Below are 14,081 nucleotides of genomic sequence, written 5' to 3' on the forward strand. Positions count from 1 at the left end.
TTAAAGTCATTAAATCCGAAAAGTAATTTATTCATACATGTACCTATGTTTTCTAGAGAAAAAAAAATTATCTCTTCTGTATTTTCATGACATTAAGTACTATAAGCTCAATCGTGGTCCAGCACAATATAGAATGTTAAGTTTACAGGTTAACAATCCAAACTTTAAAATTACACGCGAATTCAAATATAACCAGAAACTGAAAATCATATTTGACAAATCAATCAAACACGACTTGCATGTTCATGAATTGATACAAACATGATCCATTTTCCAAAAATAATTTGAAATCTATCAAATTTTAACCTTACACTATAACACCGGATAGTCGGACACCATTTTAATAACTTCCTAAGTTTGACATACCACAAATGATACACTATCTATCTATCTAGCTTTTTTTTTTCTTTCCTTTTAGCTTTTGAATTTTGATATGGATTACCTCTGAAAAGTTAAAAAAAATAAAGGGGTCATCCACAAACCCACCAAGTAAACTTTACTTGAGGTCCATTGACAGAAAATAATCAAAATGTTGAACCTTTGGTAGAAACTTTTAAATGTGAGATTATTCTTTTTAACTGCTAACGAATTCTTCAAATAAGCTACTAGCTAAATTCACCGCATCGGGAAACACTCGTCTTTTGATTCAGGAAAAACCCTCACCTAAGGCCAACGCCCGTGAACACCCCCCGAAGGCACGACAATGCAGTGTGGTAAAACTCGTTCAATTCAAGGATCCAAGTATCCAACTAGTGAAGACCACATATTCGTCTAGCCTCTCATCATCACCCTGGTGCATTTGAAACTAAATGGTGGGGGCACGAATCGAACCTGGGTCATATAGAATGCCAATTATCTCATTTACCACTCCACCACTATCTCATTGGCTTAAATTGAGATTATTATCGATACACTAAATGCAAGATTATTTATTACCAATTTACAAAAAAACAAAAATAAAATAAAGAGGTCATCCATAAACCCACCAAGTAAACTTGAGGCTGTTCCAATTTCCATTACCGTGTTCACGGGTTCTATACAAATCAGACATGTGTTGATTAAACCAAAACCCACAACTTATTATATGTTAAATTCTTGTGTTCTCGAATCCATAAGAAATTCAAACACTGGTCTGGCTCAAATGAAGTGGAATGAAACCGACCGGTACCATGAACCATTAGACTATCATTTCTAAATCTTATCATAATGTAACATCGTCATAATTTAATTTTTTATTATATATAATAAATGGATAACCTTTAAATTGTTTTTGTCCACGAAATATTACTACTAGCAAACAAGACTGTCATCGACGGACCCTAATGTCCGTCGCAATTCTATATGTGAAAACCAACGTCGATGAAATTTCATCGGTGAAACTTTGTCGATATAATTTTCATGGATAATTCCCTGATCCGATGGATTACTAACGGATATGTCCATTAGAACACCAACTGTGAGCTTTTCCGTCGATGAATTGGCATCCTGTATTCGGCCAAAGTTTATCAGTCTACCAACATGCATATCTATAGCCAAAGTTTGGATCTCGATAGACATACCATAAATGATCCATGTCTGTAACGTTTGTTTTTCTTGCCAAAAACTAATTAATTATCACATTGTTTTACTAATTTATAAATTTTATAGGGTTAGGCTAAACGTACCTCTCTCGTGTACTTGTCATACCCTCTCCTCTATACTTCAATAACTTTAACAATTTTATTTGACACATTACTACCCTTTAATATTTTTTGTAAAGCTTGTCATAATAGCAATATTGATTATCTTTTGCAAAGTTTTTTTTTATTCTCTCTCTTTTAGTGTTTATTTTCTTTATCATATTAATAATATTTACTTTCATTATAAAATATATTTAAAGAAATAATGATATAACCTCTTTATTTATATGTCTCCCGTCTGATAAAAAAATCTTTTAAATATATGTTGTTAGGTTCGGCCGTATAAGAAAAAACGAATTTGTTGATGATCGAATCGATGTTATTTAGACTCTTTTATTGATTAAGAACAATGCAATTTTTTTTTAAAAAAAATGTAAGGTATAAAATTATTAAAAAACATACTCCAAAGTATTAAAAAACAAAAAAAAAATAGTTATATATATGAAAAAGAAAAGATAAAAAAACTCTTTAAAGAATAAAAAAACCTTTTTAAAATACTAATAAATAAAAGATAACAACACGGTGAAGGAAAAACAAAAAAAGTTTAAATCGTATTAATGCAAAATTTGAGTGAGGGGGTACATTCAGTAAAAATGAAGGGGATGGGGGTACGTTTAGCAGCACCCATTTTATAAATGCACGTAAAATATATTAAATATAATTAAACAAACATATTATATAAAAAAGTAATAAATAACTATTTATAATAACATTAAACATAATATGTAATGCCCTGTTCCCGGTGCCTCACATCTGGTCGTTGCATTTACTCATTCACGTAGTTTACAATCATAATTAATTAAAACTTTCGCGGAATATAAAAACTGTAACCGTTCAATACAAAACAGCTAAACTTTCTTTAAAACCATAACATAACATATCATATTTAAAACATCGTTTCTTCCATCTTCAGATGCCAGCCGTTCAATCCATGCCATGTGTCATCCTCATGCCCTCTCAATGAACATATGTACCTGCGTGCATACTAAAAGTCAGCTACGTTGAGTGAGTTCTAGTTAATCAGGCAACATACAATTCGTTCTCATACATTTTTACACGTATCCGAAGACACGTAATAATACTGTAACTCTGTATAATTATCCATAAGAGGAACGTCACATAATATCAAATAAGGGAATCAGTACTACTACTCGTATTGTATTTGTTTTCCATGAAAGGAACAATCTATATATATTATCCATAAAAGGAACACTTTATATATTATCCATAGAAGGGACACTCTATACATATATTATCCATAAAAGGAACACTCTATACATATATTAGCCATAGAAGGAACACTCTCTATATATATTATCCATAGAAGGAACACCCTATATACTTTTCATAAAAGGAACACTATACTTTCCAGAGAAGGAACACTATACTATCCATAGAATGAACAATGTACTATCCATAGAAGGAACAATATACTATCCATAGAAGGAACACTATACTATCCATGGAAGGAACATTATACCTTATCCATAGAAGGAGCTCAATATATTATTCATATAAGGAACACCGTATATAAGCTATTATGTAATATCCATGTAAGGAACTAATCTCTTCTCTTGGCAATACGTGCAATATCCGAAGATCGTTCACGTACCGACAAGCATTATATGATAACTACCTCGTATAGCCTCTATATCATACACTTACCACTTAAGGTAAGTGTATTCACACTTACCACTTAAGGTAAGTGTATTCACACTTCATATCGAGTATGCACACAACCCCGAAAACATAACAAGGAAAATGGGGCTAGAAACTCACCCGGATCCTGTTGCGCTCACCGTTAATCGAAATTCCTCTATTCAGTTGGGCACGGCTAACTGTATAATAATTATATACATCAATTAACTATCACTACTCATTTCACGTTTCTAGTCAAATCATTACCCTCAACGAACGGGGGTCCGGGGGCAGCGCCCCTGGCAGCGGGGTTCTAGGGGCGGCAGCCCCTAGCAGGGTCCAAGGGGTAGAGCCCCTGGCTGGGGTCGAGCTACCAGGTCAGCTTGGAAAAATTTTATTTCCATTAACTGTCTTAACACTTTTTCCATTAACATTTCAAGTTATTTCCTAAGTTGGGCTTGTTTGTTAAACTTAAGATAATGGGCTGGTTTGCTTTACATTGGATATGGGCCTGCACCATGTAGACTTAGCCAATTCAGCCCAACCATTCATTATGGCATCTGGGCCCAACTGTTCAGGCCCAAGGTCAACAGGGAACTAAGTGGCCGAGAACTCTTGGCAGAGAACACCTGTTTGACCGAGAACACATGTGTTGACCGAGAACCTATGTTGACCGAGAACCTATGTTCTTGACCGAAAACTCCTATTTGACCGAAATCTTTGGTCACCGAAAACCCTTGGTCACCGAGAACTCCGTTTTGGCCGAAATCTCAGGTTAACCGAGTTCTTGCGTTGATCGAGAACCCATATGAAGGCTCAGGCCACCGAGAACTTTGGTCTAAAGCTTTCTGCTCAGATTTTTTCTACCTTATCGTTTATTTCCTTAGCTCAATTAACCATTTTATTGTTTATACCATGAACTTAACAAATTTTCTCCACCATTTAACTGTTATACACCCATTATCATCATGGCTTCAAGATCTAACCCTTTTTAGACATAAAGCTTAAACCTTTATAGGGTTAAAACGTTATAGGCTAGATCTAGGGTTTCCTTTATGAACCGTTTATATCTATGAGTCCCTCTCATCCATTTTAATCATCAAGTTTGCATTTTTGTGATGTACCTAGACCCGATCTACTATAGGTTTGAGTTTCATGATTATTCGTTCATAAAAACGTAACCTTTAAGATCAAGAACATACCTTTAGACGTTTCTAGGTTACGGCTAGCTTGATACGTGATCTTGGGCTTGCTATCTAGCTTGTATGATCGAAGATCCAACGCTACTATGATCGGTTTAAGGGTTTGGATGGTGGCCGACGGCTAGGGAGGGAATGGTTGGCTTAAGTCTGTGTTTTTAAGGTGTAGAGAGAATAAGATGGATAATATGGATGGAAATGGAAATGATTAGGGTTTAAGGGGTATTTATACTCCCTTAAGCCCATGGACTCAAAGCCCATCTTTCCTTTTTGGTCCATGATTAATTTCCTTTAACTAACCTACTTATCCTTTTATTATTATTTACCCACTAACTCAATTACTTCACCCGACGCAACTAATACATTTAAATATTATTTTAGAATTTTCAGGATGTTACATAATATTTGCATTTTACAAATATTATAAATATCAAAAGCATTTAAACGGTGTTGCTTGTCACTAGAAGAATCAATAGAAGGATTAGTAACCGATGGCCAGTTGTCGGCTCCTTCTTTGACTTGTTTTATTTCAGCGTACAAAAGACGTGTGAGGTCCTCGAGTGAAATACAATGAGGGCCATACATTATCGGGTGTTAGACGTGGCGGACTCACTCGTAAGGGTATAATAGAGATCAACAGTGGTCCCGACCCTAAATATATGAATCTTCTTCCGGCCTCCATAACACTCCAATCATGGAGACCTTGCGCTTTTCAAATTTCTCCCATGGTTTCACGAAACAAAATAAAAGTGTTCATCTATAAAAAGAAAAACACAAAATTATATAACAAAATTGTATTTTATTACGAAAACTTACATAAACTTTTTTCGCATTTTCATAAGGTCAATTTTGCTCAGTTGTCACCGAATACTTCTTTTTGTGGATCACCAAGATCACTCCGCCATTGTGGGTTCCTTTTCCAACTCACGGTGTTACAATAATATGTTACCAATATTAGTTATTAACATATAACTTGAGTAAAAAAAATACTTACGTGCTATTGGCATTCGATGTTGTGAATAGGGGTGAGCAAGATAAGGGTCCGACCCTTGAAACCCGGTTACCCGATTCGTAAAACCCTTAATTAGACCCGAATATATAATATGTATCGGGTAAAGGGTATTTAAATTTCACCTTAAAGGGTAAAAGGGTTTCAAGGGTCCGACCCTTTTTGAAACCCTTGACCCGTTTACTAGTTTCTAGATAGATATACATCAAATTCGCGATTAATATGAAATTTAGGAGAGGCTTGTATTTCATATATGATTCATTAGAAATTTCACAATTACTAAGAAAAATAAAAATAAAGGGTCATACTATTGATTGGAAGCATGCATATGAAAATCACTGAATTGTTCTCTACATGTAATTTGTGAATGTTAATATTATTTGCATCAGTTCAAATGGTTGATAAACTTTCGAAGTTATACTTTACTATCTTATTAAATTAAAGTATAATTGTTCTAAGATTCATATATTAAAGTTATATATGAGAAATGTAACTAGTAAATCCAGAAAAAGAGATGCAATTACTGTCTTAAAGGGTAAAGGGTTGGACCCTTGAAACCCTTATTTATACCCGACCCTTTTATTGTTTAGAGGGTAGGGTCTCGGGTCCACGTTTCTTCCTAAATGGGTAAAGGGTCCGGGTAGGGTATTAGGTAAAAAGGTATGGTCTTACCCTTTGAACAGCCCTAGTTGTGAAAATAGGACACCCCCACTCCTCCCATCTCCACCCACAAGTGTCCGGAAGACGTGTCTCATGCTTCTTGTTTTGATGAGTTTGCTTTTTCCTCGCCTTCACTTTCCTTTGTTTGGTCTTCCACACCTTTCATGAAGATACACGTAATTTTTTTTAAAGCCGAAATTTTGTTACTAAAAAAATCCTAGCAAGGAGCTAGGAAAATGCATATATAAAAGAGGATTTTGATACCATCTTGTTCTCAAAATTGTAATCCTACTACCATACCAAAGAAAAGTGAAATACACAATATCTTTAAGCAACGTTTGATTGATTTGACGATTAATTCTTGAAAATCGTGCCATTACTGAATCTCTAGACCACCCACCACGTCAAAAAAAAACTATTATCCCAATCAACTCTTATTTCTCTTTTTTCTACTTCTGAACTTCTAAATCTTCAATTCAGTCAATCATTTCTCCTGGACTAAAGAAATTCATCATCGGAAGGTCCAACCAAGACATAATTAAATGCCAAATCAAATTTACAATCGTACACTTACCAAAAATATGCTCATTTAAACTCCTCTTCGTTTTGACAAATGGGACATGAGGTCATAAAGTGCTCGGAATATCTAGACCTTTACTCTCCAAATTTACTTTGGTTGGAAGTCAAGGAATGGGTTATTGTACAATAATCATCGTACATTACGTACAGGAGAATATTAAGCACCAATTTTAATTTAAAAATCAATCACACAATGATAGATTTGTAAATACCCCAAAACTAATTTCATAATCAAAGTCATCGATTACAAATCAACTAATTCATTAAGCGTAATCCAATATTTGAACTTCGTGATCTGATTTATCCAATTTTTGAATCATAACCAGAGCTCAAGTACGAAATCTCAAAAATCAAAATCAAACGTCTTTGAACATCAAGAATCTTCAAATCCATCAAAACTTGATGATTTAATTAATTGATTTGATGTGTAGGAAGCTGTAGAATATTAGTTGATTATGAAATTGCCGAATAATAAGCTCAGTTGAGCTCTGATTAGAGTTCAAAATTGTAGAATACTACGCCTAGTTAAAATTACTCCAAATTACTCTCAGTTATGATTACACTCCATACAAAATTACGCAAATAACAAAACTCAAATGAATAGAATTACATCTATACAAAATTAAACTAATCGGAATTACTCTCGGAACAACATTACCCAACAAAACGAATTGAATTGCTTTATCAGTTTGATTTTGTTTTAGGCTATGCTACAAATATAGATGATCGATGGATGAAGTTTCCATGATTTGGATTGATTTCATTGCTTAATTATGAACCAGAGTTCGTCAATTTCATGCTATAAATCATCTATTCATGTTCAGTACAAAATTGACCTAATTTGACACATGTGATCCAAATTTTAGGTTTAAGATCAACGTAAATCATTCCTGAACTTATTAAGGATACGCAGACTATTAATTAGAACGTAATGGATCTTTTACATGGATGTATATTAATTTTTCGAGAAAGCCATTTAAACCAAATAGTCTCTCGTGTTCCTATTGAAAGAACACAATCATCAATAACGTTTCTTACCCTTTGCTGTGACCATGAGTTTTTTCAAACAGATTCTTACAATTAAAAAAACGGCATATGCCATAAAGATTTATTTATATTTTTCTAACTTATTTAATAGTCTAAATGTTTTCAATTTATATTTCATCAAAGACAAAAGTCAGCATTGGACATCCTTGACACTTGGTTAAAAAGGTACTTTACGTGTCTCTTATTAGTTTTTGTAATTTAGTAAAAAGAATTGAAATAAAGGGTACAATCGTTTTCTTGATAAAAAAAGGTTACACAATGGGTGATGGAGGCGTTGCCGACCAATTAATTGCACATGCCATGACAAACCCTAATTATGTTATTTGTTACAACTTTCAAATCAACATATTCTTCCATTTTATCATATACTTTTATTTAGAATATTTATTTATAAATCTGATATCATCAAATTTAGTAAAAGATTGTGAAAGTTGCTTGAAGTAATTAAGTCTATTATTACGATTTTATCCTTTATATATTGACTTTACATGATGAAAAGAAATCACAAGCTTTGGTATTTTATTTTTTAAGTTTTTGCTAAGTTGATTTAAAAAATTTCAAACGATAGTAAACGATCAGCTAATTACGCTTTGTACAAATGCTAGTCGATTAAACCGGACCGAACCATACAAATATTGGGGTATTTCGAATTTTAAAGATATGCAATTTCATATTATAACCTGAATTTTGAGAGTTCAAATCATTTGTCGTTAAGAAAATGTAATAGTGTTTTAAGATATTAATATTTAATAATTATACTAGGCTTTTTTAAAAGATCTATAGACACTTAATATTGGGTTTCTGTTGGGTTTAATACGGGTGTAGCCCCGGCCCGTCTTGGGTTGGGCAGTTGAAGACTAGAAGGGTTGAATGGGCTGGCCACCCACTCAACTTTAGTGGCCCGTTTTATATTATTTCTTGTAACTTATGGAGAAAGATATAAACCCTAGTTAGCCTCCCTATATAAACAATGTTGTATCTTGTAATTTCTTTACCACCTTAATAAAAGAAGAGACCCTGTTCGTTGCCCGTGGACGTAGGTTACACACCGTGACCGAACCACGTAAATCCCGTGTTCGTATCTTCTCTCTGCTTTACGATTATTATAATTATTATTGTTAACAATTGTGTGTTTTTTGTGAACCTACTGCCGCCACTATCTAATATTATTATATTGCAACAAGTTGTGATTTGCAAATTAGTTGGAGTCTGTGTTCGTGAGAATTCCCTGCCGCCGTCACCAATCATTATTATACAAGGAATTATATATCATAATTGATATATAGTATTTGTTTGACAACAAATACTACCGTAACCATCATCAATCTGGAAGTCCGTTAACAGCCAATATTGTGGACTTGATCAGAAGGAAGCTGCTGGTTCAGTTTGAATTGCTGGTTCAGTTTGAATCAAGTATATCCAGAAAGAAGCTGCGGTGTTAAGTTTGGATCAAGGGTAATCGCTTTCAGGTTTTGGTTTATATTCTGGTTTAATTTGATTGTTTGGGTTATCTAATTTAAGTTTTGTTTTACTTCTCGTTTATCCGCTGCGTTTACTTGGTACACGTTATTCGTTTTAGAAATCAATTAGAAATACCGTTGTATTGTGTTGATTTCTGTCACCCTATCCAACTCCTTTCGGGTCAGCCGCGTACACGTAATACCTAACAGTTTCCTCCTGTGTTGAAGTTGAGATGATTCAAATGGTTGTTAAAAATAGATAAATAAAATAAAAAATAAGAAAACATTTAATGCTGGGATGTTTTCAATATATTTAATACTGGATTTGTGAAATTAGACTAAATCCTAGGTTTAAATTAATGTGGAATTGTCGCTCCCTCTTCATGACTCCTACCTACCTTTTGTATACATCTGGTGTTAAATATCTTGCCATTATTCCACAAGGTTCATAGTATAGTAGATTAGGTGAAAATGAATGGGCTATGGTTCTCTAATAGAATAAAAGCATAAAGTTTTTATAGTATTTTTGTAACCCTCCGTTTTGGGTTTAAATGCGTGTTTTAAACCGCCTCAACCCTTTAGTTTCGTGACGCCAGGGTACGCTACGCCATTTGGTCTTCTACATTTCAAACTCCGTAGAGTATTCCACTACTTACGTTAACCTTTACACCAACCAGCGTAAACCATGCCAAATTCGACGTAAGCTACGTCGAATCTGTTTCTGTCTTTCTTTCACCATTTTTCACTTCTGACCCTTGACTTCTCTACTATTTGCATTCCAACACGCCCCTTTGTTTATTTACCTAAAATTACTAAACAAACACAAAGCAACAATGTTCTATACCAAAATGATATTAAAAAAAAATCTTCAAATTAACTTAAGTAATTAATTATAAATCACATGACCATCACAAGGCTACAAGCCTTTTGGTTGATACTATCATATGATTGGTATTTGTTCGTACTTTACACACGCTTCTTCACATGCCACGAACTTTATGCACTAACAAGTGGAGAGCAAGTGGCAATGAAAAGTGTTGGTTGTAAATTACTTATCAAACACAAACAATTAAATTTTGGTGTATAGCAAACAACGTACATTAATTAGTTAAGTACTACCAAAAAAGTGTTCACCCGAGGCGTGCTCAATGCTTGTCATATACTTATATTCTAACTTGTAATACACGTACCATTTACATATACATAATAATATATTTATATATGTGTGTCGGCTTGGAATAACTCAGGTCCAAGTGGGCTGATTAAAAAGAAAAATATTACTTTGGTTCGTATCAAAAATAGTGGTACTATATAATTACCTTGAGTTAGAATTAGTTGTCTTATAAAGAAATAACAAGATTCACCCGTAATATTTATTTTTATGACGAATAGTGGCGACGGGTATAAGCCGCCTAGTGGAGTGGTGGTGTTGGTGACAGAACTAATGAGTGGCAATCACTGACGAAGCTTGGACGAAAACACCGAGGGAACACTCAAATTGTATGGAACTTTTCATAAACATGGGGGTCATGCTCAAATTTTTAACTGAAAACAGGTAAATTTAGGCCACGGATATAAATTTTCGGACAAAAAACAAGTTAATTACACTAATGCGCAAAAAAAGGGGATTTACCAATGGCCCTCACTATGCTTCGCCCTTGGTGGCGACGGTGGTGTCACTAGTGGTTTCGGAGAAGGTGACAATAGCAACGATTTCGAGGTGGTGGTGGTGTAGGGGATGGCCTCATCGGTGACGATTTGGCTGGAGTGGTGGCCATTGGCAACAGTGTTCGAGTTTCAAGTAGTTCCGGTTGGGGTATTCGTGTTTTTTTTGTGTATTATGATGTATCTTAATTATAACTTATCTATGTCACATTAAGCGGCTTCATTGGGTTCCGGTTATTTAGTTTTCGGGTTCCTTGGGTTGGGTACTTCGAGTATGAACATATTCGTTAAAACAAATACAAAATAATTTACATTCTTCGAAGCAGTATTGTAAAAATCGCTAGTCGTTGGTCATATGGTGGGGTGGGGACTAGCGATTAATCGGGATAAATCGGATCCGACTTTAATGTATAATTTTCAATTTTATATATATTCACAAATTATTATATGTAATTCTCAGTTTTATACATACATAAACACATTTTGTCCAGAAATTCGTTTGAATCTCGCTGGAAACCGCTGGTTTTTATGGAATCTCGCCAGGAACCGTCTATTTTGGCCGGATTTGACCATTGATCGATTCATTGGCCGATTAGCCCAAAATTAATCAGTGAAGTGTGTACTAGCGATTAATCGGGAATTAATCAACGCCAAGTCGGGGATTTTTTCAATACTACTTCGAAAGATTCCAACTCTCATGTTCTTTGAAAAGTTAATATAATTCAAGACACGAACATGACCCTCACACTATTAGGAAATTAAGTTAATGTATATTTATTATTTACTAAATAATTCATGATAACATGCAAAAAGTCGAAACAAAGTTATTCGGACTGATCAGGTTCTTGCTATTTATTCTGTCGGGGCCGGCAAAATTATATTACATACAAAAATGAAGCCCGACAGAATAGATACAAAAGTTAGGCAGAATATATATGAAGCCTAGCGGAATAGATTTATAGCCTACAATTAAAGTGTATACGTGTCTAGATGTGATTGGTTCTATAAAAAACGTAAGTGTGTCAAATATGTTTGTCGGATGTCAGTTCTAATATGTTGGATCTGACAGTTTAGAAAGTAGCCATTTTGGATATTTGAGTGGGTTAGTCAAGGAATGTTGTTGGTAAAAAGGTTCATTTTGGCTATGCAGTCGATATCGCCGATATATCACCGATATATCGGTTATCGGCCTCTTGGTGATATATAAATCAGAATATCAGTTCAGAATATCAGTAGCGATAATCTCAACGAACTTGACCGATATTTTACCAATATTGGACTAATATTTGACCGATATATCACCAATATTTCCGATATCAGTGTTTTAAGTCTTAATTATCAAGTTTTAGTGTTCAATGTTAGTGTTTTAAGTCTTAATCAATTCTTACTTGCTACGATTGTTAGTGTTTTGCAATTTGCAAAAGGTTAATTTGTTAATGGTAGGAGACTATACTGAATTATTAGTGTTAAATTGCTATATATATATATATATATGTATATATGAATTTTACATGATATTAAAATTACTGATATCCCATGGGAACCGATATCTTCTATATCGATCGCTGACCGATATCCGATATTTTTCCGCACTAACTGCTTAGCATTGGTCATTATTCCTTAGTTAATGTATGTTTACTAATTAATAAATTGACAAGATGCAAAAAATTGAACCAATGTTATTCGGGTTTTTTATGTTTAAAGGTCTTATAGCATATTATTGCATATCGGTCACCTTATGCATGTAATATTAATTTATCCATGCAATATCCGACTTCTCCTCCGGTAAATTCTCATACACAATGAAATACATACATATATATAACACCCAAAAGTTTCCAAAATCTTGTTGGTCATTGATCCAACAAGATTCATGTCCTAACCTCAATCCCACAATGCCGAAACCCCCATTCGTCCTTCACCGCTCGCTAGACGAGCGTCCACGACACCCCACATGCCGAGCCCGAAGCATGGGGGAGGTCATGGGCGGCACAACGGCCGAGGTCACGGCCGTGTGCTGCTGCTTCCCATGCGCAGCCTTCGATTTCACGGTTTTAACAGTGTACAAGGTCCCCGCGGGGATTTGTCGGAACGCTATGTGGAGGAGGAGGCGACGGTTGATGGGGCACCGCGAAGGGAAAGAGCGGAAAATGGATGAGGAGTTGGCGATGCATCCGGCGGTGGCCGCGGCCGCGGCCGCGGAGAGGTTTATGGTGCCGGAGGTGGACAAAGATATGTTGGCGTTGGAGGAAGAGATGTGGGAAAAGTTTTCGGAGAATGGGTTTTGGAGGAAGGATTAATATTAAGATTTTGAAATCATGATTAAACAAGTGACTACATTGATACATGAAATATATTGTACCTTTGTTGTTAATTGTTAATTGCAAAGAGTTATTCATCTATCTTGTTTTTGAATTTGGCATTATGAGTTTGTTTGTGGTTATGTTCGTCTTTTTTTTAACGACAATCTAATATACTTCTAATAATATTATACTGATGTTCATCAGGAAACTCGAACCCTCTATCAGACTACCACTAACGTAGAGAGCACCTTATAGCAACACAAGATACTATTGAGTAAAATGAACTTTGGTAGTATTAGTGTGATCTACCTAGAAATAGTAGTCAATTGGTTTGATTTCTAACATGGGCACTATCACATTCTTTTCACTTTTAGTTTAAGTAAAACATTTTTGTTAAAATACTTGGTTGTAGACATGCATAAGCTGGTTAATCGGGTCGGTTAGTAACTGATTTTGAAGGAAAAAAACCTTAACCAGTATAATTGATTTCAGATATAGCCTAACAGGGTAATTAGAAAAAAATCGGTTTTTAAAAAGATACTTTAAAAATCTAAAACTGGTCTCGGTTAACCGGTTATTAACCGATTCTAGCGCCAAAATTGAAAACTGGTTACTAACCGCCGGTTTTTTCTGTGTAGAAACCGGTTAGAGAGGGACCGGTTACTAGCTGGCCAGAGAATCGATTAGAACTGGTTAGTGACTGGTTAACCGGTTTGGAGGTGCACCTATACCTAGTTATAACCATTGTTGCTAAAAATCTCGACTAGGCGCCGATTAATCGTTAGTCTTCACTTCACTGATTAATTTTGGGCTAATCAGCCAGTTAAACAGTCGTCAATGGT

General features: G+C 34.8%; 1 protein-coding gene across 1 annotated transcript; it reads left to right on the forward strand.

The window, feature by feature from the left end:
* Positions 1-12,831: 12,831 nt before the first annotated feature.
* On the forward strand, positions 12,832-13,236 carry LOC143564985 (uncharacterized). The gene has a single exon (XM_077052104.1). The coding sequence runs from the start codon at positions 12,832-12,834 to the stop codon at positions 13,234-13,236; it is 405 nt and encodes a 134-aa protein (XP_076908219.1).
* Positions 13,237-14,081: the final 845 nt, after the last annotated feature.

This window comes from Bidens hawaiensis, unplaced genomic scaffold, assembly GCF_021521415.1.
Source record: "Bidens hawaiensis isolate Kalapana, Puna unplaced genomic scaffold, B.hawaiensis_p1.1 tig00022216_1, whole genome shotgun sequence".
NCBI classification, from domain to species: Eukaryota; Viridiplantae; Streptophyta; class Magnoliopsida; order Asterales; family Asteraceae; genus Bidens; species Bidens hawaiensis.